The sequence below is a fragment of the Mugil cephalus genome, chromosome 11 (assembly GCF_022458985.1).
Source record: "Mugil cephalus isolate CIBA_MC_2020 chromosome 11, CIBA_Mcephalus_1.1, whole genome shotgun sequence".
Classification (NCBI taxonomy): Eukaryota; Metazoa; Chordata; class Actinopteri; order Mugiliformes; family Mugilidae; genus Mugil; species Mugil cephalus.
The window spans coordinates 15,400,110-15,427,470 of record NC_061780.1 but is presented as its reverse complement, the minus strand read 5'-3'; the positions used below and the strand labels follow the sequence as shown (position 1 = coordinate 15,427,470).

The following is a 27,361-nucleotide window of genomic DNA, read 5'->3' as shown; positions in this document are numbered from 1 at the left end:
ATGATTTCTTGCACTGCCAGAGACAAAAACTGCACAAAGGTTTTTGTGTTTTTATCAAGGGCACGCTGTCAGGAAAAGGCAAGCTAAGCGATTGTTTGGGGACCGGTGAATAGAAAGGGGTTCCCCACTGTAGAACCTGCAGCAGGATCTCCACTGCTTTCGATTCTGGTAACTTGACTTGACATAACCCCGAGGTTATGTCAACCACCTTAACATTTGATGACCAACTAGTTTTAATTACCTACCAACATTATTGCCAAATATGTGAATATTAGCAAATAGGTATTAATGTTTCAACATTTTTTTTGGAAGTAAGGAGGAGCATTGCAGCCACACAGGGCCACAGATATTCTTGCATAAGATAAGGCTTTAAGTCAACAGGAAATAAGACAAAGGGTTTCACCTTTTATATCGTACATCTGTGTACTTAGCCAGTCTATTCTAGAGCTGCAACTAAGATAAGACAAGAACAAATATGCACACAAACACATTACATGCACTATGTAACCATGCTCTTGTGTACCACCCACAGATGACACTTTCTGCTCTTCCATCTTACATAACAAAGCAATGACTACTCATCAGCACTGTCCAGCAGCTCTTTCATAACCAGGACCTAAAGCACGCAACAGATAGAAAACAAGGCACAACCGATAATGAACTCATACTGAGGTTAATACAGAACATAGCATTACTAATAAAGCTGCTCCATTCTGTGTAAGAGATGAATATATTGAGTGCATACACCATTAACGTCTGTCTTTCCTTTATATTTGACAAAAGCAAACATCAGGGGTAGAGGCTAAGTACATGAGAATAGTCATCTAGACGTGGACTGATGTTCACATCTATTCACTGTATCTGGGACAGACATCCCACTTGATGTCCACTGGATTTATCATCTCTCCTCGGCACATTTAAAAACACTGAAAGAAAACACAAAACACGAGTTCCACTTTTTTCTAAATTAAAGGCATAATGAGCGTGAGCCCGGCTTCGTACATGACGATCTATACTGAATAGAAAGAGGGACAAAGCAGTCTGAACTTGGTGTCGCAGAATAGTGTTCGGAGCAAAGGGTTCAGGGACAAGTATAATGAACGTCTGAAAAGGTGGCACATAAAGGTGGACTGGACCGGGCCTTTTCAAAGGAGGACACTACAGGTGAACGTTTCATTTTTGTCATTTTTTTTAAAATCTCTTTTTACCACTTCATAAATCACAAAATACTGTCAACAGTCCAAAAAATTTATTTTTGACATATTTTCTTCCCCTCTTCTCTCCTTCATGTGTCTTTTCTTTGACTTTTCTTGCTAATTTCAGCCGTAATTTCCTTCTTGTAATTTCTCTTTCTTCTTTCTAAATGTCCCTCGCAGAAAAACACAGACTAGCAGAATATCCGGTCACATGTTGCTTTTGAACAAATCCCGTTGTCAGAAACCGAACACCAACCAGTGAGAGTACGAGTTTAGCTTCGGACCGGCCTTTCTGCCTTCCCGATCGGTTGCCAAAATGAAGGATATGACCATATTTGGACCTGACAGACTTCTGTAGGAGAAAAAGAGCTTCACAACGGTACCTCATATGCCGGGGTAGAGACGAGACTCACAACAGAAAGCTGACTTTTATAAAATTCAGGAGTAAACTAGAGGTTCACAAAGTGCAGTGAACACCTAAATGTGCATTCTGACCTACTTTTTCAAACTAGTTTCACTGGAAGACATGTTCATGAAGAAAAATGGCAAAAGATGAGTGGGGGACTTTGTTACTTTGCAGTTGTTAAAAACTTCCCTTTGAAGTTGTCAAACGTAGATGTTAGGAAGTGAGGTCAGTAATGTCTGCTTCCTGTGGACACACAAGATGTACTTTAACCATAAACCACACCCAAATGTGTTCAGGGCGTCATCAGATCACACAGAAACAGTTGCTGTTATGTATTTTTTTTTTTTAGCTGCACAGCAGATTACATTTATGAATGCTTGTCTATTTGCTGACATCTGCTAGACAAGACACTGACAGCCTCCAGACCATCTCAAAGGTCAACTGTGTGAATAGCCTGACTGCGCGAATCATTCGAACCTCGCTGGTAGCCAATTACAGATAACAGCAGGGTTAGGTGAGGATGACCTCTCAGGGGCTTTGAGGCCCACTACTGAATTCTGGGATTATCCAACAAACAGGACAGTATGCCCCAACCAAGGCTATTATTGCTGTTATGTTATTGCCAGGTGTGGAGGAAGACAACTATCTAACACTGGTGTAGGTGAATAATGTTTGACCTTTAGCGACAGACATTGAGCAGATGCAATTTCATAATCTCAACAGAAGCGACCACAGGCACAAGTAAGCACCAGTAATTTAGCACCGTGCAAACAAACCCGGATATTCGAGGAAAGACTCTGAATATAATCTACAAAACCCAAAAATAAAATCTAAACTAAACAGAAAAACGGAGAAATGATATATCACCAAAGGTTTAAAAAAAAAAAAAAAAACACCATTTACATCCCAATGAATCCGTTCTCCCTCCTCCCCTGAACAGGTACCACATGTAATATTCAACAGCTGCCACCACAGAGACTCTATGTGAAATCCTGTCAGATAAAGCTTAAATAGGTTGTGAGTGCAGTGATGAATTATTGATGATTTTAGCTCTCAACACTGATTAACAAAGTATGCAACTGAAGGTTGTTTCTGGTCAGAAAAGAGAGTATGTGTTACAAAAACACGGAGACCAATTTGAGTTCAGGAATAACTTTTAGCGTTGCTGTGAGACCTATTAAATCACTAAGTGTAAAGTTAGTTTGGATAAAATCTGACTGTTATAAAGTAACAGTAATAGCCCTTTGTTACATCATACATGTTTAAGGTCATTTAAAGGCATGTTTCTGTCTGACAATAAAATCAGTGCAGGCGATTATGAGGACATAAGTTCTTGCAACTTGGCCGACAGACATGACAGGCTACACACTGATCCCTAACCAAGATGAGATGCAGGAATAGGAGAGCTGAGTTGTCTGTTCTGTAGCCTGCCACCAAACCCGAGCCCTGCATAAAGTATAGCGGTGTCAAAATAACATCTGCCAGATCATACTTCACAACTTTTGGAAAAAAGAAACAAATGTCACAGAATTGAACCTTTATAATTTTGGATCAGAGCTCAAGATTGTACATGAACGTGAATCTGGACCAAACAGGGTCTTTCACATCTTCATTAAGGCTCCAATCAGGCAGCACTGTAAAGTTTAATGGACTTGGCAAAGTGAAGACGTAAGCATGGTTCCTTTTCCCTGAAACCCCCCTGGGCAGTTTGTATGTACACTAATTAAGAGTGTGGTCATTTAATGGCTCACATTTACTAACGACTGGAAGAGCTAACAGTTTTTAAAACAAAGCAGATATGTAAATTCACAACCAAATTGGCCACTAATGCATGCATGCAGAAACTGACTGTGTGTGTGTCAGCGTTTTTTTTAAAAGATTGATATGACATTTTGTAAAGGCTTATTTCATTTCTTACAGAGAAGTTCAGTTTAAATGAGACCATCCTGCGAACGCATCCAACAGTCTTCAGTTGTTTTTCCGATCTCATTTGATCCAAAGATAACAAAATGAACTAATTAACACATTATACCTCATTTGCTTAATTAGCTCAACAACCAGCATGTACAAATGACTAAGAATAGTCACTTTCTGGAGTCTTGCAGTCATTTTGATGTTGCCAAGCAACCAGTGGAGTCTCTGACTACTTTAGACCTGTAAGAAAGCAAATAGGTACCCTGTATTTAGCCAAATGGCAACCTATTCCTAGTCTACCACTAAGTGGTAGAATTTAAATCTGAGCGGTGAAATGTTCTCAAGAAAATTTTCGTTGAATGAAAACATATATAAATGTTTAAATAAATATATATTGAAACAGTCTGTGTATGATATCTCTCACTGGTGTTTGTTAGTGCCTCTAACATTTAGCAGCTGATTCACAGACAGCGCTGAATTTCTTTAATGTTGTTGACTAACTCTTTCACAACACATTATTATTACATTTCTTTGAAACAAACCCCAACTCAGACGCTTACAAGCTATTTAAAGGCCGTCTGGACTCTGCTAACAAAGGATAGTCGTCATTATGGGAACACTTTAGTTCTTTTTTTTGGTTTGGTTTGTTTTATTTTTTAATGCCAACAGTGATCCGATCACTTTGGAGAGCTACCACAAGCCACTACCACACAAGTTGTTCAAGCGAGAGGCATTTTTATTTTTCACTCTAAGAATGCTAATTTTCAATTTAACTTTCCGCTCTCTAAAGAAACCAAAGTATCGAAAAATAACCTTTCTCTCAATGATCCATCAGGGGGTAATTCATTCAGCGGGCCGAAAATATTTAGCGAGAGCCCCAAACGCGTGAGCCAATTTTCCATTTGAACGAACAGTGCTGTAGTTCTGCAAATCTGTGGCAAAGGGTCAGGGAACACAGGGGAGGATTTTATATAGCTGCTGTCCAGTAGTTGTCCTCTGCAGACACGAGCCTTAGAGCATCATGTCACACAGTCTTACTGCTCTCATCTAAGAAGGAGGACATTAGCCTCAGCCGGTCCCAACATGAAAGATTCAACTGACACCGGCTGCTGCCACAAAGGCACAAGACAAGAAAGAAGCACGCATTCAATGTGACGTACACTTACACAGGCATAACTAAAAGCACAAATACAGACAGAGGTCCTCACTGTGCACAAGGAGTCTGCAATATGGGCGAATACTGTGTGTTATTTAAGTTTGTGATGATATTGAATATAATTTGACAACACATGCACTGCAAATATTCACAGTTGATAAACACCAACAAATATAGAAAAATGTGCCTTAAGGAGCACAAAAATTGAAGTTATGAAACTTCATTGCGAAAAGTTACACTAAAGTTATGTTAGCTGTCTATATCGTTAGTAGTTACTTTAAGAGCCATAAGTTAATAAGGGATAAGCAAGTAAACTATGGCAGGTTTTACTGACATGATAACACCTTGCCATAAGGGCAGATATGAGTTAGAAGCACATAGAGTGCTGTTTCCATGGCAAACTGAGTGTACTTACATGTCACTGTAAAAATAGACATGCAACTTATATAACATAAGTTGCAAGTTGCAAGTTCAGAGTCAGTGCAGTGATTAAAACTGTGAAATTGTAATTTAAATCTCAGTAAATGTAGGTACTCTATACTATGTTAGATGCATGTAATGTTTTGTCTTTCTAAAAAAAGAAGTAATACTTATATATACTCTGTTAACATGTTCAAGTAATTGTTATGCTGGTTTTACAGTCATAAATAACGTATTCCCTGACAGAGCTCGTTGGGGAAGAGGAGACTTTGACTGAAGTCATAAGTCAATAGAGAGATGGAAGCAGAAACTGATACCCCGGACTACTGAAGCACAGCTAACAATAGTCAACCTTTAAATTACTGCGATGACGTGTGTTATTCTCAACGTGTGTTATTTGTGCTGACAGGCAAACTGACCAGATGTGCAAGAGGAAGTGGCAGATAGTGACCAGCTAGCTTATGGCCTCGGGCCGCCCAGATGCTAACATGCACATGCTACAGTTAGACATGAAGGGAAAAAACGCGAGAGGCAAGAGTTTATAAAAGTTATTGATATTATTAGTATTATAATATATAATATAATACTGTAAAATTTGTGATATTATTGGAATACAAATAGACAAAAACGAAGGCACAAGGATTATCATACAATAGCGGTGTAGAGCTCTAGTAACGCAAGTTATTTATTGCCTGTATTTCAAGAACTGAACAGGATATGTTTATTTTTAAGACATACTCTTTCGCTATGAGACAATAATAATAATATGAGGATCCTCTTGATCCATTGTTAAAAAGAGATAGTTACTGATATCCTCATGAAGAAGTTCCACCGAGCAGTCCCTCAATAACATGATTCTGCCTCCACCATGCTTTACCCTAGCAATAGCATTAGCAAGGTGCCGTGCATGGCCTTACACACACATTGTGCTAAAACTCCTGACAAAAAATTATTTGATATTCTTTTACTCATCACACCAGAGATCAGAGTTGCTTTCAAGGTTTTTTTTCTCAGAGCTGAGATGGATATCCCCTCTCTGCAGAGACTTTCTGTGAAGCTCAGTAACAACAACTGAGCTGGCCAAGTCCGTTACTGCAGTCTCACTTAGCTTAGTGGTTCCAAAACATGTGAAATAGATTTTTTGATTTGGCTCTGAGATAGTTTGAAATCTCTGACTATCACTGAGGCATGCCTTTTTTCCGATTGTTGAACGTTGTTTACTTAATTTAATTTCTGGACTATTGTAATCAGATTTGAACAAGCTCAAATGAATTGGAGTGTGATTTACCCAGACAATTAGTTTTAGGATATTGTTATTTTCTTTTGTCTTTATCAGCATATTCCAGCTGCCGAACATTTTGCACTCAGACAACAATGCTGCTGGAAAGAGGGTGACCTTTCAGTGAAGTATAAAAAAAACAAAAAAAAACACATTAGAATTTCTATCCCTCACCTGCTATGCTAAATTAGTCTTACTTTAAAGGTCGCATTTGCTTGTTGGCTAAAAATACAAATCGTATGGTTCCAGTGAATGGAAATGCTTCTTCTGTGAGCAAGACGCAGTTACATCAAATGTCTAGAGTAGAAACTGGTTCCATTTCAGTTCCATCTGGATATTCATATTAAAAAGAAAACCACTCCCTTAAAAAAAAAAAAAAAAAAAAAAAAGAAAAGAAAGGGCAAGTCACGTCACAAGTCACATCGCTTATCGAAATAATAAATGATTGTTTGGGTAAGCAGTGCATATGTTGTGGATGAGTGTTTTACGCCTTACCTGCCACACCACCGGCTCCATGTGATCAGCTGTGGTGGACATGCAGACGCTCAAGACAACGGTGTGAGAGGCAGACGTCAGGACGCTGGCGATGATGGCGTCCCGCATGGAGAACGGCAGCATGGTGTACACCACAAACACGATGAACAGGAAGAACGACACCTGCCGAGAAAGAGAGAGACTTGTAAGGCGCCTTCGAGGAGAGAATGAGAAAGAGCTGGATACGCAAGAGAAGGATACACAGATGGAAACCGAAACACAGGAGTCGACAGCCCTGCGGGGAAAGAAACAGCATGACCCGGCACTCCTTGATAAAGTTTATTAACGTGCAGCTCAGAAAAACTAATAAAATGATGTAACTCAATCAGAAGCTTTTGCATCCACAGACGGGAGACGAAAAAAAAAAAAAGGCTCACATTCGTGCCATTAAGCATATTTCAATATCCCACACAAAACAGCCAACCCATTTCAGCATCCTTAACATCCTACCTAGGCTCCTCTTTGATTGCAGGAAGCAGAAAAGGGGACAATCAGCCTCCACACTTCAAATCTGACACCTCTAATGTACCACATGGAGTGTTTCCCTTTTTATACGAGCTCCACATACAATACGTGCACAGGGTCAAAGTCCCTCATGCGGCGTCTCGCATGGAGAGAAAGAGGCCAGTGTTGCTGCAGCCAGGTGCAAGTTAACGTTTGTCGGTTTATTTTCAGGGCCGGTGGAAACGCGGGGTTAGGGAGAAGGAGGCGGTGAGATGGAAAGAGGAGAGGGAGACTGAAACAGTACCTCATCTGTTTTAGCTTGGGTGACTACACGGCCACTCCTAATGGCCAACCGGGGCTGTGGATGTAAAGAGTACATTGTTTGGTCTTCCATTCGTGAAAATGCGCTTGTATGTACGGTTCAATTAAAGTTAATCTAAAAAAAGTGTCCTGCAAGTTAACTATTCATGGTCAGTTTTTGTGGATTCCTTTTTTCATCAAGCAATGCCCACAAGAAATTCTGACACAGAAAATGCTTGAATATTCTGCACTATTACTGTAAGACAGATAAGGTGTTGAATTCTTTAATTAAATAGCATCAAAAATACAAGTTTCTGGAAATTTTTTTTTTTTTTTTAAAAAAAGCGAAGCAACAGCCATTTGTCCACCAAAAAAGGAAATGAAAGAAACTAGTGGTGAAATATTTACGACTAGGAAACACCACTATGGTTCATGACACAATACTCACTGCATCGGTCAGAGTACACGAGAGGACAGAGCTTGCACTTTGTTTTTAAAATAAAGGCTGTACAGATTTACAGTTTGACGTATAAGTGGGAATGAACAAGGAATAAAACAGCATGAAACAAAGACCACTATACAATACACTATACACTATACACAATAATGCAGCTCCATACTCTGTCTATCCAACATCGACTTTACAGCTATAATTTTATTAAAAAACAAGTAAATATCCAAACAATAAGGCTCATGATATTAATGATAAAACCCACACATTCCAGATGTGGACCAAATCACATGTTGCCATCTTAATTAGTGTCTAAGCCACTGTATCCATGGATGAGTTTCCACCTCTGGAAACATTCGGTTTGGTTTAAGTGACAACGTCTAGGCAGAGCATGCAGGAGGCAGCACGCAAAAATGATTCTGCTCTCACACTGAGCCTTCTTCTAGTAAATACAGCACAAAACAACTCAAGATACACGAAGGCTTTAAGTCCATAGCAATCTCACTGCTGGCTGGTTGTGTCACTGTTACCGAGACACCGCGCCACCAACATCTATTACTGTTGTTCGCAGCAGAACTATGACCACCAAGTACGCAGCTGTTCAACCTCAGCAACAACCGTTTCTTTGTCACAATCAATAGAGGTTACCTTTACGGACGTGCCGTCTGCCATTCCTACTTTCCATTTAAGCAGTTTACACACCTGCATAAATCAATACCTGACCAAAGTAATCCATTTTGCATGACAGAAAAAAATCTTTTTTTTTCATTATTTTGAGAGAAAGGGGTGTGCTCAGACCATGGATTGGGGCAACATGTGATGGCACTCACATGTCACCAAAAGCCTGGCCCCCAATTATTCATAGAGATTTATGAGCCCCCGCCCCAGCCCACTCCACGACAGCGCTTTCAAGAATGGGAATCACACGAGAAGACGGTCATTCGAGGAACTGTGTTAGTCAATGGTTTAATTTTTCACCCGCAGAAGCTGCCAGTTGCTTAAATGAGTCGATCCCTTGTTTTCTAAAAATCCATGTATAGCCAGTTGTCTTAATTGAGAGGAAAGTCTCTGTGCAGACAATAAACTAAAATAAACATGTAATTTCATCCACTTTTTCCCTTATGCGCTCTCGTGTGTTTTGGCCGGGAAGGAAAAGTCGCTCTTATCTCGCTGTACCACTGCCTGACTGAGCATGAATTGGGTAGAGTCTTGTGTTATTCTCACAATGTCATGGTTCACAACTGCTGCCGGTGATAGTTGGAATCGAAATGCAAAGATAAAGGCAGGGCTGGAAGTTTGGGAGGCTGATTATTGAGTGGCGCAGGAGCAGGCAATTAGACTGAAATGGCAGGGGTGCTATTGCCATGTACCATAATTAACGAAATGTCCAAAAAAAAAAGGTGGGAAACTAAATAGGGACGACTGTTGGATATATGTAAGGAACAGACGAGCACTGAATATGGGGAGAGACAATGCAGACACACTGGTGCCTACAGTAATCCCCCTCTCGGCAGAAATGTTCTAACCACAGTGAGTAAATAAATAAATATATATATGTAAGAGCGGCATGAGAAAAGGGAAAACAACAAAAAAGCCACCAACATGGAGCTCTAACTGAAATTTTAATTTGACAGATTGCCGCATAGAGAGGAGTGGAAAACAAGGGCAGCGACAGAGGGTTTGACAATGAACAGAGGTCACCTGGATAGCAATCAAATGTGTATCATTTCAGTATTTGCCTTAAACATTAGGGCAATAGATGTTCCCCCCCCCCCAAAAAAAAAATAGTTATGCATTCTCTATGTTAGAAAAGCAATATGACAGTATTAACTTACTTCCTAATACAGCTTCTAATTGCTGCAGACTATCATGTAGCACAGGCACATAATTTACTTAGGGTCCAGAAAGCCCTTTTCTAAATGAAAGCTCTGAAATCCAATGCTACTAACTCGATCATGATACTGTAGCAAAGGATAATGGAGAGGCCGAAGGGGGAAGACACCTGTCAAGATCTCCTGCGTCCTTGATATGCAACGCAGTAATAAACAGCAAAAAAAAGCACATAAGGACTCTCTCCTCTGACAATTAACTACACATGGTTTGTTTGTGGTCCACTATGGCACAGTTAATGTTGCTTCTACTCCACGAATCAGTGGCTTGATAATGACACTGAGGGGATTCATAAAACAAATTATAGAGAGGAATGTCAGATTACATCAAGCTTTTAGTCCGTGCACTGTGGCTGTGATTAGTTTACAGGTTGCAATGACGACGTGTGCAGCTGTCTATGTCAGCCTGCTGCTTAACACCAGTAAAAAAAAAAAAAAAAAAGAAGAAGGTGGTCACGTCGTTTCCTATTACTCCCTTATTATACGAGGAAAAAGATCCATTCATCGATTAATAGTGAGGATGTAGAATTAAATGCACTGGATAAGAAACAATCAGCCAAAGTGCTTGGTTTGTAATTTCCGCAGTCAGACTGGGCCGGCCGACATTTATCACTGCGAAAAATTAAGGTTTTTAGCTCAGAAAAATCTCACTACTACTCGTTATATTAAGCTGCTTCTTTGCCTCCCTCCCCAGTTTCCCTACACAGTAGCCGCCCCAACTATTTCCCTGTTTTTTACTGCATGTGCACCTGGTATGTCTGTCTGAGTGGCAGTGAGAAGGAAAAGAGGAGAGGAGGCCCAGTCCTGGAAGCTCTCAGTGAGGAGCTGAGGCTGGACCACACAGATAAACCCCTTTTCCTCACCATCTGCAAACAGAGAGGGCTTTGTGGGGATAGGATAAGCGTCCAATTGATTGTAGGTTTGAAAATGGAAAGTGTACTCCAGAGGAACTAACTCTGGGAGAGTTGGATTTGGGAGCAGGGGGCATATTTGGTCCATCACCCCAGTGTTTCCTGGCAGTTTGTAATGCAGCCATCTCTTGTTTTCCTTGGTTCTCACTGTGTCTGTGAGAATGATAATGTTTTCTGACAACTGACTGTGTCCTTTATGTGTGATAAGTTGCCTAAAGCCACAAGAGTAAAAATATGCATCAAGAACAAAGGTGAAATCAACTTGTTCTGAAATATAGTACTGAAATATATTAAAATGTGCCATCTAGACCATAGGTCTTTAACAGGGGGTCTGTGGAGGTCCTGCATTGACTAGACATTTTTTATACATTTTTTAAATATTTTTTTTATTTTCTCCCACAATTTTTCAGCACGACCACCCTACTGTTGCACATGTTTGAAATTAAAAAAAATTAATGTTTGGAGCTGTGTATTATTTTAATAGTTTAATATTAAATTCTAAATGATTATTATAATGTATATTTATATTATATAACACATATAGTAGATTAGGGGTCCCTAATTAAGGGGTCCTTGGCCTGAAAAACGTGAAGACCCCTGATCTGGAGTAAAGCAGTTTTACCTAGCAGGTAACTAAACAAGACATTGACACCGTACTGCTTCCAAACATTTGTGTTGACTGCACTTTAATAAGTAGTTTCAGAACATACATTTTAACAATATATAAAGGAGATGCCAAGATCAATGTTTCAGACTGAATGTAGCAATTAAAAGTTGACGAAAACCCAATGACATCAAACTATGAAAGATGAAAATGACTAAAATGTGGCTGAAACTAATAAGCATTTTCATTTAAAGCCTAACATTAAACAAAAAATGTCTGTCAAAATCAACACTGGCTGAAATAAATGAAAAGGGAGTGCATCAATAGAACGATCTTAGAGTACAGTTTGACTTTGGTAAGTTCGAGCAAATGTTTATTCAGAACATGTTTTCATACCCTGCACACAGCCAGACAAAAGTGTTTTAACTCTGACAACTGATGGCATTAAGGGTGCACAAGTAGAAACTAACGAATGCACATTAGCCCGTCAAGGGTTATCAAATTCAGCTATTTGCTAAAGAGAAAAGAAAAGGGCAAACTGTAAGGAGAGCTTATTATTGTTGTGGCAGAACTAAGCCTCACATCACACCGTGAAATAAATAACCTTACTTTACCTTCTTCTTCTCATATATCAGGTCACAACAAATATTTCTGTGGGGTCTCCTTTAACGACTCTTACCTACGAATAGTTTTGTGTGATCATATCTAAAGAACAGTGGTCATTTTGAGCTTATATAACATGCCTACCGCTTTGCTAATTATGGCGTTGTTTCCTGGTGCTACAGCTGTTTCTTTGCTGTCACTCTGCCACACTGCTAACGCTCTTCCCGTCAATTATGTTCCCTGGATTCGCGGCATGAAACTGACTTCACTCAGGCACCCAACATACTGCAAGCTGCAACATTTGCACATTATCTGGCGAAAGCTATTGAAGTGTTACGTCTTAACAGATGCTTTGCACATATTCCGACACTTTATTCCATTCATTAACTGTGAGAGGAGTCCTTGTCATGGGATACTTTCAGAAAACAAATATAAGAGGTTCAAAGTGAAATGTTTATCCTGCTTGCCCATCATTTTCTGGTCCTTGTATGTTTCATTGGGTTTTCCGTTCAGAAAGGATATTTAAAACATTTTTTAAAAAATATTTCTTTATCAAGGTCGAGAATGGATAAACAAAATTTTTAAATTTTTAATTTTCTGTTTCTAAAAATAAAAAATAAAACCGCCAGAACTCTGAAAAAACAAAAAAAAAACAAAAAAAACGTTTTTTGCATATTTTGCAAACGGACGTTGCCGTTTTCAAAGTAAGAGGAACGTATGAGGACGGTACTGTGGTTCTCATGGTGTTTCTGACCAGAGCGCCTAAATACTTGATATCTATGTGCTTTCCCTAGCCCAGGCTAAAAGGTCTTTAGAGCCTTACGTGATTTTTGACATGGCAAAACAAAGGCTTGTCATCTGGAGAAATCTCTGCACGCATATCACAGTAACGTTAGCAAGTAGCTAATGTAGCTAATCTAACAATTCCCCTGTGGGGATCAATAAAGTGATTTTGAATCTTGAGTTCCCTGATTATATGTAGTTATTTTTAATTTTTACCTGAAATATGTGGCTTAGTTTTTCTGCAGTCATGTCGTCTTCCCCGAGACACTCTTTTATTGTTTCGAAAAACAACATACTAATCCACGTCCATCAAATTCTGTTAAATATATAAATTAAATTAAATAAATTAAATTAAATATATACTTTTCTCAAAGGAAAATCCAACCAGCAAACCTTTTCTAATACTTACTGATAAAGGAGAAACAAAAAACAAGGGCTACTTAAAAAATGAATTAATACAATAATTGTTTTCTGTAAAAATATCATAGCATAGAGTGGCACTTAAAAGGGAGGCTGCAAAATGTTTCTTATGTGACGACTCTTTAAATTTGTATACAGTATGGAGTCTACAGGTGCATAAACAATAAATATTTGATGCAACCCTTTTCTTGCAATCAGCTGACCTAGATTTGCACAGAAACAGAAAGTACGGTTATCTTAAGAGTTTTTGTTTTTTTCTAATGACAGATCTGCTGTTGGAGAATGATGATCACTCCTCCATAATAAACCACTATTATAAATTAAAAAATACAGTATAGCATTCTATATGTTTAAATAATTTCAACACATTTCCTTTACTAGAGTTCTTCTGGTAAGAAGCTTATCATAGCTTCTTGCCCAAAATCTTATATCTCATGATCTCATTACTGCCAGTTTATAGAAATAGCTCACGTGAAATAGCCCCTTGATCGGCATCTTAAGCAGCTTTATTCTGGTGAAAAACAACTAAATTAAGTAAACCGCAGAGCGCCGAGCCACTGCAGTCACTCGTGCCGCCATCTTGGCTCAAACTATTTATTTGCAAATGGCAAATATGTTGGGCTCTTACAAGGTAGTTAGCTGTGTCTTGTCAGTTGGTTGGTGCAGTTATTCTGTACAGTTTATATTCGCCATCTTTGTGCTTCACCACCTTTATCATAACATAAATTAAAGCATAATGCTTCAAAGGGTCAAGTCCCAGTTTTACTCTGAGTAATTTTAAGTGAGCATAGCAGGAACCATCATAGACATACAAGCAAATGAAGTCAAATTCATTTTTGACTGTGAATTTGTCCCGTTGTTTCAAATCATCTCTAATTGCCAATGTGCCGGTGCAAATGGCAGCCACTTCATTGCACAAATTAAAGCTGAGATAATACACAGCTGCCCTAGAAACATTTAATAAAGTGTCCAACTACTTCTGAACCCTTGCAGTTAGTGAACTAAGCGTTAAAAGGGCAATGTCTCACACACAGCACTTTAAATATTTATGTAAAGCTATTTACATTCACCTTGAGACGTGATACTTTTATATAGCATCCCTGGTTTTTATTCCAAAGTGAATACACTGCAGCACAGAGATTGAACAATAATAATAAGAATAATCTAAATACTTGAGAGTGTGGACTATATTTATACCTTAACACACAGCATTCAGTTCTGTCTCCTGGCTTACTATAAACATGGCCACATCTCGAGGATAAATGTACATTTCACCAGAGCAGGGTATGTCAGCGAAGACTAATGACCAGAATAGCAACACAACTTTCCAGTGCTCTTGCAAGTTTTAAGATCCAAAGATTCAAAAGTTAAGCGCTTTATTCGTGCATGTACAGACTTATAAATCTATATGACTCAGATTTTCATGGCCATCATATTCTCAGTGGGTGCACGCAACAGTTATATTCAGTAACGCAGGACCACTTCCAATTACAGTCAGCACAAGCCATTGAAGGTGCTGAAGAATTTCTTTTCCAAACTATTTTCAAAGACTTAATGGGTTTAAATGATCAGTAGAATGATCTGCCCTGGACGTGATAAATCCTGGCTTCACCCTGGACTCTCCATTTTTAGACAGTGTACTTGTGGAATCAGTCGGCAGCACAATTATCATTAACCACAGTGGAACGCATCGATCAGTGGTGGATTTTCATGTAAAATTAACAATCCATCGTGTGTTGTGCGTTTATCTGCATTGCCTTGGTGTGTTGTAGTCTGCATATCAATATTCATTAGCATAGCCTCATGGAAAGGGATAGTCATTTTAAATTTATGGAACTGTATCTAAGTTAACTATTTTTTTGAAGGGGTGGGGGTTATTTTTGTAATTCAGAAACGTGTCACTCTGCGTCAAAGTGTGGCTGAGTGAAAGTGTCTTCTAACAGCTTTCGGATAACAATAAAGCTCTGTAGCACAAAGGGATAAAACAGGGATTTGGATAAAGCCGCTACTTGTTAGCCGGATAAATTCAAATTGTTGATTTTGCAGTATTCAGAGAATTTGTTGACAGGAGGAAGAATGTAAAGAATGTATAATGTATAAAATGAAATGCACTGCATCTTCGAAGTATCTCCTACCTACATTTTCAAAAGATGAAATAGTTTCCTTTAGCCTTTCTTAAATTACATATTTATTTTTATAACATTTTTATAACATGATAATGGACAGCGGGAATTTTCATCCACAGCAACAGCGTTGTTGCATGAACGGCGTCATTCTTAATGAGCACAGGGCTGCACGTGTCAGGTGAGGTGACGAGAGAGCATGAAGCCATCTCTCTCTAATCACCGTTTCATTCCTCTGCATCTCATGGCTACCCCCGCGCTACACCATGGAAAGCATTTAATTAACTCTGACTTTACTCTGAATCCTTTTGGTTTCTTCTGTGCAGCAGTTATCCACTGAGCAGCTGCACAGTAACACCGGGGTGACCACAGACTCAAAGACTGGTTATTAATATAATTGGCTGAGGAGCAACTGCACAGCACGCTCCAAATCCAGGATTATATTTGAATCACTTAAAAAGCAAGAGGGAGAGTGTAACATCTGCAAAAAATAAAGTCAGCATTAAAGATCTCCTCTCTATACATTTCAGCATACGCTAAGGAACATCTGCTAGTCTGCTGTTTCATGTCAGGAGCTCCAGTTAATGTTCACCTTAATTATCACAGTAGTAATCCCGGGGACTCATGACCGTCTCATTCACAGAAATAATACAAACGCCAGAAAAGATCCAAAGACCACCAGATCGCCGGAAGAAATCGATCACAGAAATGCTACAGTAACTCAGCGGACCCCTCTCTACAACTGTGGCGAGCAGAAAAGCCTCTCTGAAAGCACAACATGTTGAATCTTGAGGCGGATAAGCTGAAACAGCAGAAGACCCTATTGGGTTCCTCTCCTATCAGCCAAGAACAGAAATCAGTGGGCACAGGCTGAATTTGGCATCAGCAGCATGAATCAATGGACCCAATCTGTCTCATCTCACCAGGCTGCTGGTGGTGTAATGGTTTAGGGATGTTTTTTTGTTTGTTTCCAGCCACACCTTTGGACCCCTTGATACTGATCAGTCATTGTTTGAATGTCACAGCTTGATTCACAATTCATCTCACGGTCCAACAATCCACGTAATATCAGCTAATAGATACTTTATCCAAAGATAATTAATGAATGGTCACCTGATCTGAATCTATACATTCTTATGGATATGTTAGTGTGCATGTCTCAAATTTTTGTTTAAGCCATGTTCCCATTGTGTCAGTGTAAAAACATTAGTGATCCAATCAGATACCAAGACATTTATCCTTTGTGACCCTCGAGACTACTGTCCGCAGTCCCTACGGCTCAAACAAATAGCATGTATTTAGTATTTCTCAAAGTGTGTCTTTGTCTTTGTCAGAATATTTTTATCTCTCAACAACATCTTTCATGACCCATGTGATAGCAGTGACAGCGTTACGTTTAGCTCTGAAACGAGACTGTGCCAGACTTAAGACAGCCATTTTTAAAAGGAATGACTTGAGTTAATTATTTACAAATGATTTCACAACTCCAGGAAGACGGGATAGTTTGGAGGCTCTAGCCAGTTTATACTGACCGCCTTAGCAGCAATGGACTAAGAAATAACAGAAATTTACTGAAGATTAAAACTATCCCTTCTTTGCCGCCCCTTCTGCAGACTGACAGCTAAAATCCACTGTAATCTATTGTTGCTATGATCTTACAGTCAGGCTTCCTAAAAACGTATGTCTAAAAATGCTGATTCCCCTTCCAGAGATTACTGTCATGCCCCCGATTTCAATTTCATTAATAGCTCATCTGATACTCGATGTATTATGAGTGATTAAAGTGATGACTACTCATTCCTACACCGCCTTCTTTCCTGACTTTTTGACTGGATGCTGAGAGTGTGCCAGCTTCAGAAGTTGGGATTTGGAACAACATAATTTTGTTTATGAAGTTAAATAAGGGGACAGATTTACCGAGACTAATCGCAAACTAGGGCATATGTCTTCAAACGGGGGGTCCGTGTCCCTGAGGGCGTCCGCGCAGGTACTGCAGCGCGGTCGCAAAGTCTTTGGTTGATTACACATTTTTTTGAATGTCTCTTTTTTATATTTATAAATATATTTTTTATTTTCCCCCACAATTTTTCCATCACAAATTTAAATTTCTTTAAATACACATTAAAATCAATCCAGGGAAATCCCATACGTACGCTGCAGTATCAGCAGATGAGAAGCTAACGGTGCAGCTCGCTCACATCAGCCAACTACTGAGACCAAAATGTCTTGACTCATTGTCCCTATTACTAGGTTAGTTAAGTTAAAACTTGAATTTGTCAGTTATTTTCTTTATCAGCCAAATATACAGACACACATGCCAGTTAGGTATGCTTATGTAAGGTATGTTTATGTCAATGGAAGTTTCATGGCCACTTTACTGTTGCACAAGTTTTAAAATAGGAAATTAAAATTTGAACCTGTGTTTTATTTGAATAGTTTAATACTGAATGCAACATAATAATAATAATACTATGTATTTATCAATAGCACTAGGCTGAGTTTAATATAGAACACATATAATAGGTAGGGAGTCCCTACCTAATCTCTCCATCAGTTTGGGGGTCCTTGGACTAGGGACATAAATAACTGTGTCAGGTCATGTAGAGTTTGTTGAGCAAAAAGTTAAAAGTCAAAAGAACTATATGACAGGATGGGCTGAGCCCGTCCTCTGAGTATGAGAGATGTGAGGAACTATTCCTCTTACTATTCTGACAAGTATGTCTCGGGGGAGGCCTAAAATTGGGTTATTGGCAAACAGCACACATATGCATTATTCAAAAGGTTTTTTTATTTCTGTCCACAGGAAGAGATGTGACTCAGATTCACTTTACTGATACACGAAGTAAGTTTTCTGTACAGCCCAGAGGTAAATAGTAAATACTCCAAGATAGAATTATATGAGAACACTAATGAGCCACTTTCTTAATCTATAAAAGGGCCAGAAGCTCCTGAAACGCATAGACTGCAGTGCCTGCCAACAATAAGGTTTCTTCAAATAAGTGTTAATTAACTGGGTAATATGCAGCCATTAGAGATCAGTAATGCCATAATGGCCCGACATTTTCAGAAAGCAGAAGAAAAGACTGAATGGAGAGGACTGTGTGTGTGTGTGTGTGGGTGTGTGTGTGTGAATCAGAGCATCTTCAGTTAGCTCTTCGTGATAAACGATTCCACACTAGACATCGGCCGAAAAAGTAATATTGAACAACTATAACTTTAAAACGACGAAGACCTAATGTACTGTGTTGTTTACAATGAGCCAAGTTGCAGGATGCATACTGCGGTAGAATTTTTTTTAGAAGTTTGCTCTTTATTTGTCTTGCCACATTTAACTGCAGATGCATCGTTGCTAAGGAGATCGTAGAACACATGGCAGGAAGGTATATAGCTTTTACACGGGGGACAAGGAACAGTGTGTCTATGTTAAAAGCTGGTCAGCTATTTCTAACATGACATGTAAAACATTATGGGGTAAGATTTTTTTTTACGCAAGCAATGCTTTATGTATAATAAATTAAATCTCCTGTGTTACTGCTGCAAAACACGAGCCCGCCCAACCTGTTTTCACATAAAAAGCATCTTCTTGCTCTTATCCAGTAAGTCTGTAGGGTGCAGTGAGGGTTGCACAGGACACAGCGAGGGCACCTGCTGTAGTGCCCTGGAATGTTTGATAAATGCATGGACAAAAATGATGTATTGATTTGCAGAGGCTGATTTACAGCTGCTTCGACGCAACACATTTATGGTGCCGGTGCCTTTCTTTATGCCACCTGACTGTGTTTTCATCAGTGTGACAATGACTAACGATCAGCACTGATTAGATGTGGTTAAACATCAATATTAACTCCACGTGGATTCATTTTGTGGACACTAATCAGCTTTTTGCAAATAACACAACAACATCTATCATTGTTTTACAATTAGATAAATAAAGCTTTTTATATTGGCGAAGGCCATGTCAGCTCTGTGGATTTAAACTCAAGTCAAAAGGTCTAACACAGAGTAGGTAACCATGGTGTTTTACGGCGGCACACGTGTATATTTTTAGTTACAGTTAGCCCATGCTTCCACAATCCAGCTCCTAACCTTGAAAAGAACAAACTCAACGCTGCAGAAATATGGACGAAAACACGTATGAAAGAGTCAGTGTCAGGAGGAATTCAAGGATTAAAAGACTTGTTTCAGGATGTAGGTCAGAAATCACAAGAGATGACGTTAAGCTTAAGGAGATTTTCTTTTCTTTTTTTTTATCCAGTCTTCGAATATCTTGCTTTAGATGAGATTGTCTATACCCTACACTTCGATAACAGACAGAGGTACTTGCATGTGTTAAGGCATTAGACCTAAAAAGCCAAGTCTTGCTGCCAGATTCCATGCTGTTTTTCTGGCAATCAGAGAAATGTTTTGGATAAGTATCATATTTGTAGCTTCCTCCCTCCAAACTACCCCTCAGATATAATCATTCAGCGCATGAAAACAAAATGCTGATCCAAAAGCAAGGGAATGAAAGAATAAACACGCATCAGCAAGATTCAAAATGAACTGGCCCAGATTTCTATTCTAGGAAACAACCCCATACTGAACTGTATTCACAGTTGTGACTTACAATCTGATGTACAGTGACATGTTAAAAAAAAAAGAAGAAAATAAAATAAAGAGTGAACCTTCTCTACCTGCATGTGTATATATATATTTTTTTTTTTTTACAAAATATGAACAAATACTATCTATTTAAACCAGCTGAAGAGAAATTAATGCATTTTTCTGGCCCGTTGTTGTGAACCACAAAGGTGAAGAAACCAACAAAACTGGAGACTGCAGGCAAACCTTAAGTCCAATCAATGAAACATTGTCATTTTAAGTTTACTATTCACAAAGAAGCATCTTCTGATGTGAGCCCCGTCTCACACTCACACACAAATACAAGAGACTTCTTCCTTACAGGAGGCATAGCAGCACGTTAGTGCAGCAGCTGTAGCTCCGGTGTGCCATCTGTGTCCACACCCGATGCGTTCAGGCACAGTATTGCGCTGTAGGTCACACGCATTTTGGAATTGCTCAGAGCCCAATCAGAGCACAATCACTTTAAAACACTCGCGCAGACAGCTTGGTTGATTAAAATAGGAGCACAGCGTTTTGGTCAGATGTGGGTGAGGATGAGGATGACTCAAAAAATGTAGCTGAAACAATGTCTGTACAAAACCAGCTTTACAAAAAAAAAAAAAAAAATTAAGATGAACTGGTATGGGTTACAAAATCTGCAGATGAATATAAATGGGAGAAAATGTAGTGCTGTGACTACCAGTAACATGACAAATGCACAAATCAGGATATAATTCTCTGAGCATGTATAGCAGGGAAAGGGCAGTGCATAGGAAAACTTTGTCTTAGTAGGAAAATATAGTGTTGTTTCTGGGCACGGACAGCGCTTCATTGTGATAGGATATATCAAAGACCCTTACAGATTATTGTCGAGGTGGATGTGCCATAAAATCTGCTGTTTTGATTTTGAGTGAGTGAGACAAAGTCCAGGGATTAATCTAACACAGACACTTTGGGACTGAATGATTGTGTGCGTAATTAAAACCAACAGATTGTAATTTATGGTGTCATGTTAGCTTAACCCTTTATGGGGCAAGGAACCATATATGGCAACTTTGCCACACATTTTAAATTGCATCCCTGTGCCTTTCAGTGAGGTATAGAAGCATGTGGTTTTCATTCAGCCAATCAGAGAAGATCAATGAAACACCCTCAGGTCAAATTTGGTCTTCAAGGTCCACCTCTGCATGAATACTGAGCACATCTGCTTTACTAACAGACTTTACTAACATCAAGAAGATGTTTTCTGACGTCCTACGATAACACTCCAGGGTTGAAATTTAGAATTTACAAGTATTTCAATGAGTGCCCTATAAAGAGTTTGTTTATACCTGTGACTCATATAAATCAAATGTCATTTAACAACCAATCAACATTTTATTGCTTGTATTAGGCTTCATTAAGGCTCTAAATATCCATAAAACCAGAAATAAAACAGGAAATACGGATGGAATAAATTACACGATGCATCACATGTTCCTCCACAACAAATATATTGACCACAGAAATCATCTCTCTGTCTTACCTGATCCCACGGACAGATGATCCCGCCAGAAAACATAAAAAGGTAACCCATGGTAACCAAGCAAGCCCAGATGACCAGGGAGAAAACCCGTAAAAGCTTCTTGAAGATGGACTCAATGCAGACAAGCACAAACACAGCCAGGAATATAGCCAGTGCCGTGGGCACAGTGATTACAAAGGCCACATGGTCCGCAATGTTCTGAAAAAGGACAGGATAAAAAATAAAAGTGAGACATGAGGAAAGTCATTTAAAGATATCAAATAAAACGTATAGGAAACAAGGTTTGTCTGGGAAAGATGTTTTAAAAACAGGTGAAAATACAGTTAACCACAACAAGTCTTAAAAGTGAGAAGGGATAGTGGTGGAAAAAATGTAAGTGCACACAATGATATTTCTGAAGAGAATTGAATGGATTTAAAATAATGCACACTGTCACCTGTTCTAATCCGCAAACTGCTGCTTGCCGTCTTATCTGATTTTAGGAATACAAGAAACACAATCCATCCATCCGGTTGATGAGCCCACACTTAGAAGAGCCTACAGAGTAAACTGGAGCACAGCTCTCAGATGACTGAATTAAACTGATTATCTCCACACAGTTATATTTTGGTAGCTATGGAACTAGGACTGAGAAAATACTGAGAATGCTAAACAGGGAAGATGTAAAACTAAATGATGAAAGGGACGTACACTACAGGGTGTGTCCAAACTTTTTGATAGCGTAAATGACCTAAATCCTTTATGTATTCTGTTATAGATCAGACTAATCAGATACACCATTAGAGAAACATGTGTTCTGTAATCTAAACTACAACCGGAATCTAATCTAACTCCGGACAGCCCCCGGTATTAACCAGAAGAAAGTTGGAGCCACATGCATAATGCTTTTAATAATTTACCGCTGCCTTTCTGAAACACACTCGGATATGAAAGATCTACTAAAAATTTCAGGAATTTCTTTAAGGTGGATGGCACAGTGAGATGAGACGTCTGAGCAGCCTGTCTCTGCCGGAGGTATCGTATCCTCTCTGCTAAGATCAGCTGTGTGGAAGGAAATCTGTAAAAAACTAGCGACACCACCCAATCAAACATTTGCCGTGTATATGATTAACTGTCGTTGTTGCCTTCATGCTGATTCAAAGAGATTTTGTTGAGCATCAATCATGTGCTGACTCTGGCTCACTGCTTCAGCATCTTTTAAGTCTCTTTGGTCTTTCTGTTTTTTAAAACACTCCCTAATGACAGCACATAATCCCAAATAATGGACAGGCTCATTTGAGGTTATCTTTTTAAGTAGCATAAAACAAAGAGCAGTTGCAATAAACTGAATCCACGTGTTATTATTTTTTGTAATCATTGCAATCGTAAATTACTGAAGTACAGTTTTATTCTTTTCATTCTCTTTCATTTTTTTTTTTTTTTTTTTTTTAGAGGAGACTGATCTATTTTTCTGCAAGCGTAGCAAGCTTTTGCACTTGGCCTCTTGCTAGCCCTTTCACTGTCTTCCTTCACTCCCCCACCCCCACCTACTTTCTGTCTTTTTCTCATGCACTGGGACAGGAGAGCATGTGTGCGGCTGCAGAGAGCCACATAGAGTTTGTCTCGCCCAGAGCAGAGCTCCAAAACAGCACAGGATTTAGGTCAGCCAGCTAGCAGGACGGAGGGATGATGGGATACAAATAAAAGTGAGAGACAGAAAAATGAGGATATGAGAGGTGGCATGAGAATGGGGGAAAAAAGGAGGAGAAAAAAAAACAACAACAACAACAACAAAGCAGAGGCAGCGAAATTCATGTCCAGCGCATGAAAAGTGCAGACAAATGTGCTGTAAACTAAATAGGAAAAAATGTAATTTTTATATCTGATTGTAGGGAGATCTTTTCCTCGACAGATTTCAAAGAACCTTTGTTCTGTTCTGGAGCATTCATGCTTCTAACTCTACATTAATATTTAATGCTTAAGCTGCTTTTTAACTTAATTTGCCGCAGCATTTAACGCAGGTGCTGTCAGCTATGTGAAATAATACATCCACAATTAAATTATCCATTAGATGGTTGATAATGAGTCATTCTTTTGACTCAGTATTAACAATCTAATGGATAATTTAATCCTAATGTGTAGATCATAATATAATGTAATGACAGGGCTGATTATTGAAACTGATTCTTGATTAAAAAAAAAAAGAAACAGATTAATGTTTGATGTTTTATGTTAAAAAATGTTAAGAATTGATTTGCGATTTCAAGCTGACAACAACAATAGCTATTTTGTTGACTCCTCCCGAGCTGCTTGAAGTCTGAGTTTGTAAGCCAGTCTCAGCTGACAGAGCTAAATGTTGGTGATTTGTGACCGTTAGTCGGTCAGTGATTCAGCACAGTTTGAGATCGTCACATAATATGTCCCTATTTGTACAAAAGAAAAGAACAGTTGTTTTTAAATCTCTGTGGTGCTCTTCCAGGAACAAGTGGTGTCATAGGTTCTCGGAAGAATTTGAAGGCGTTTCAAGCTGGATTTCTAGTCCCCGCCTCTAGTAATTCGGGGGGTCAGGCTCAAAATCCACCACTTGCTTGAAGTGTAAACTAACGACATTTCTCACACTAGCAGCAACGGAGCCACAAGCCAGAATTTAAGCCAGCGACATGAAGCATCAAACTGATGCCTGACACTTAAGGCTATGTGATGGTCATTGCTGGCTACATATCAAAGTTGAACTTGTTTCAACTTCTGCTGACTCTCCACTTTAAAGGTGACTTTACTGATAATGTAGCTGGCATCCCTTGGCTGCATTCTAACTTTTGTCGCTCGTAGCGTGAACGCAGCATTACGACGGCAACAACTGCATTTTTTTGATGAGCGCCGAGGATGTTATGGAAGAGAATACTTTATTACAAAGCATTGGCTGACCTCGACAGACCCCAAGGGTTTAATATTTTGGAGTGGAGAGAGCAGGAAGCAATTCACCGGAGAGAAGCTCAGCTGCAGCTGCATTAGCCTTGCATGAGGATGCGGCCAGCGAAGTCCGCCCAAATACTCAAATACAGCTGCCGAGGGCAAGTGGAGACTGGAGGTGCCTTTGTTCAAATTGCATTCTGGAGTGCCATGAAGTTGCATCAAAGTTTTGCTCCTGACTTGGAATGAGTTTGAGGGCGTCTTTGAAACGTCCACCTCCACAGGCTGGGCTGGTTGCTCTTGTGCAATGCATCCTTGTACATGTAGGCAGACCAAGTTTACTCTTAAACATATATATATATATACATACATACATATATAATGTATGCATTATAAATTATTATTGTTGTTCATTGTTCTAAATGATTGTTTTGTCTTGTATTGGCTGCATGAAACAGTAACGACTAGTCCCTCTAACCACTGATGTGTTGACATCATCACTCTTTTGGCTGTATGCTTGTTCTTAGCCGTGTAAGGGAGCGTCACATTGTATTTTCCTTCAGTTTTCTCGTCCCTTAATCGGATTCTGGGGATTTTATGTGATGTGCAGTGTATATACTGTCTCTCACTCTGTCCCTTTCTGGGTGTTTCAGACTAATTCCTTCTCAATAGTAGACCGCACTCAGTGGAGATGCTAATCAAACGGGCGCTCTCCTAACGCAATAACAGGAAAATATTTCAAATTCAATTTAACATCAATCATTACATTTTGACAGTATGTCGTAGTGCTCTGAACAGCATGGACGGTAATAAGTTAAAACACAGCCAGCCGCAGGGCACTGCCACCACTACATATTATTGTTTGCTTTTCTTCTAGTTGTTTTATTACACCAGGTTGTTCGCCTGCACTGCTTTGAAATTCAATTTTTTTAGAGCAAAGATAACCCTGTCAAAATAGTGACAGACGGAAACAGATCTTCTTTCTGTGGCTCAGCCAACCATGAGCTCAGACAATAACTAAGCCCCTTATCCCCCCCTCACTTTTATCTCACCCTTCTCTTCACATTAGTGCTGCAACGGAGACCACATGCTGCGAGAGTCCACATGTGCGTGCACATAAGTATCGCACAAGCATGTGTGTGAGTGAGCGTGTGTGTGTACAAATGCAGCTTTGTGTGAATGGCGAGCCAGTTTATATGACTTTATTTCTATGAACATTTAAAGGATATTCAATGTGTGTGCGTGTACAGCTGCATCCGCAGATGTACCTGTCGACACCATTTAAAGAGCTCACACTGGGTATGAATTTCCCATACATATTGCAACTGTAATTTGCAGCACAGAAACAGGGACGCGTCGCATATCATGCTGGAATGTAATGCAATTTTTTTTTCTAGTCATTTGCATAATGAGTATGTGAGTGTTTCTGCATGTTGTGAATGAGCAGCTTACCAGTCCCGAAGCAAAGAACACAGTCAGCAGAGCCAGGCACGCTCCCATCACTATGAGGAGCAAAAACACAATCAGAGGATGCTGCTGGCTCATACAGTAGTAGGATTCATATAGCCAGTCCGGGGACCTGTTCCTCCTCTTCTGACCACCTCTTCCTCCCCCTTTATCCACTTCTCCAGACTCCCCTGCCCGGTCAAGGAGATACCGCTTCCTTCTCATTGCCTCTTGCCACATGGATCTTGGAGCCGAGAGGGAGGAAAAGGAGGGAGGGAAGCCAGAGGAGGAGGAGGTTGTCACTGCTGAGGTATTAGTTTCCACCACAGATGAGGAGCAGTTGCTCTGTTCAGTCCTCCTGCTGTTGTTGTTCCTGTTGGAGAGCCTGGAGCGAGAGCTCCTGGGCTCCAGCTTATTATTCGGTTCCTCTTCCACCTCTTCTCCCAAGTCCTTCAGACGGAGACAACTAAATGCTGATGATGAGGCTGAGGCTGAGTCAGAGGCAGCGCGCGCTGGCCGGAGAGGTGGCAAGAACGCACCAAGGGTAGAGCGCAGCATCCTGATCCTGTTCCCCCTGCCAACATGTTGGGGTGGAAAATGAGGGGAAGCGCAGACACTGAGTGCTCTTTAGAGTGAGAGAGGAAAGTGGGAGGGAAGTGAAGGGAAAGGGGAGGGAGAAAGAGCTCAGGGGGAGGGGAGGGGAGGGGAGGAATAAAAAGAAGGTGCAGCAGTAGAGAGAAGTCAGTGAGTGAAAGAGAGAGAGAAAAAAATAAAAACCGACGATGACATTTATGGATGAATGCAACGCATGACATTAATATGTCACATTAATGTGGAAAGAATGAGCCATTCTCATTCTCTTTCTAACTCATACGAGTAGACGGTACATTGGCTAAACGTATAAACAGTAAATTTAGATCTTTTGTAATGGATCATTTGTTTTAGTTCTTGTTGTATGAATACTAAAACATTATTTCAAGAACAAATTACAGGCACTGCCTGTGTGGGTCAAAATGCAATTAAATTCAATTCCATTTTATTCATATAGCATCAATAACAATACAAATTGTCTCACGACGCTTTACAGAAACTGACCTGAAACCTCCAGAGCAAGTCTGAGGGCGACGGTGGCAAAGAAAAACTCCCTTTTAACAGGAAGGAAGAGCAGCTCATATGGAGGGACCCATCTGCTGAAGCCCAGCCAGGTAGAAACAAAGAAGATAGAGAGTAAGAAAAAGCAGGAACATAAACAAGCTTCTGCCACAGATACATATATCAAGCTGAAGGAAACACGTAGAATCTAATAACACAAGATACAGCTGATGATCTTACGTGACAGTTTGAGAGTATAAGAGGAATCAAGTATTGTCAAGTTCTACCAGAACAGATGTAACCTGTTCAGTCATCCCTTTGCCTCACTCCTGCTCTCTCTGTCATACAGTCACGCAGCACTTAACACAGACGCT

The 27,361-nt window shown here is 39.7% G+C and overlaps 1 protein-coding gene across 2 annotated transcripts in view; it reads right to left on the bottom strand.

The window, feature by feature from the left end:
- The window catches only part of adcy2a (adenylate cyclase 2a), a 52,643-nt gene extending 26,134 nt beyond the window's left edge, over window positions 1-26,509 (bottom strand). The window contains exons 1-3 of one of the 2 annotated variants that reach the window (XM_047598876.1): window positions 25,902-26,509; window positions 21,561-21,758; window positions 6,867-7,028 (exon numbers count right to left, since the gene is read on the bottom strand). In XM_047598876.1, coding sequence (XP_047454832.1) covers window positions 6,867-7,028; window positions 21,561-21,758; window positions 25,902-26,453 — 912 coding nt within the window. In that variant the 5' untranslated portion in view covers window positions 26,454-26,509. Of the gene's footprint in view, window positions 1-6,866; window positions 7,029-13,106; window positions 13,159-21,560; window positions 21,759-25,901 lie in introns of those variants that run through there. The other variant, XM_047598877.1, reaches the window with a different exon arrangement.
- Between the last annotated feature and the right edge of the window lie 852 nt (window positions 26,510-27,361).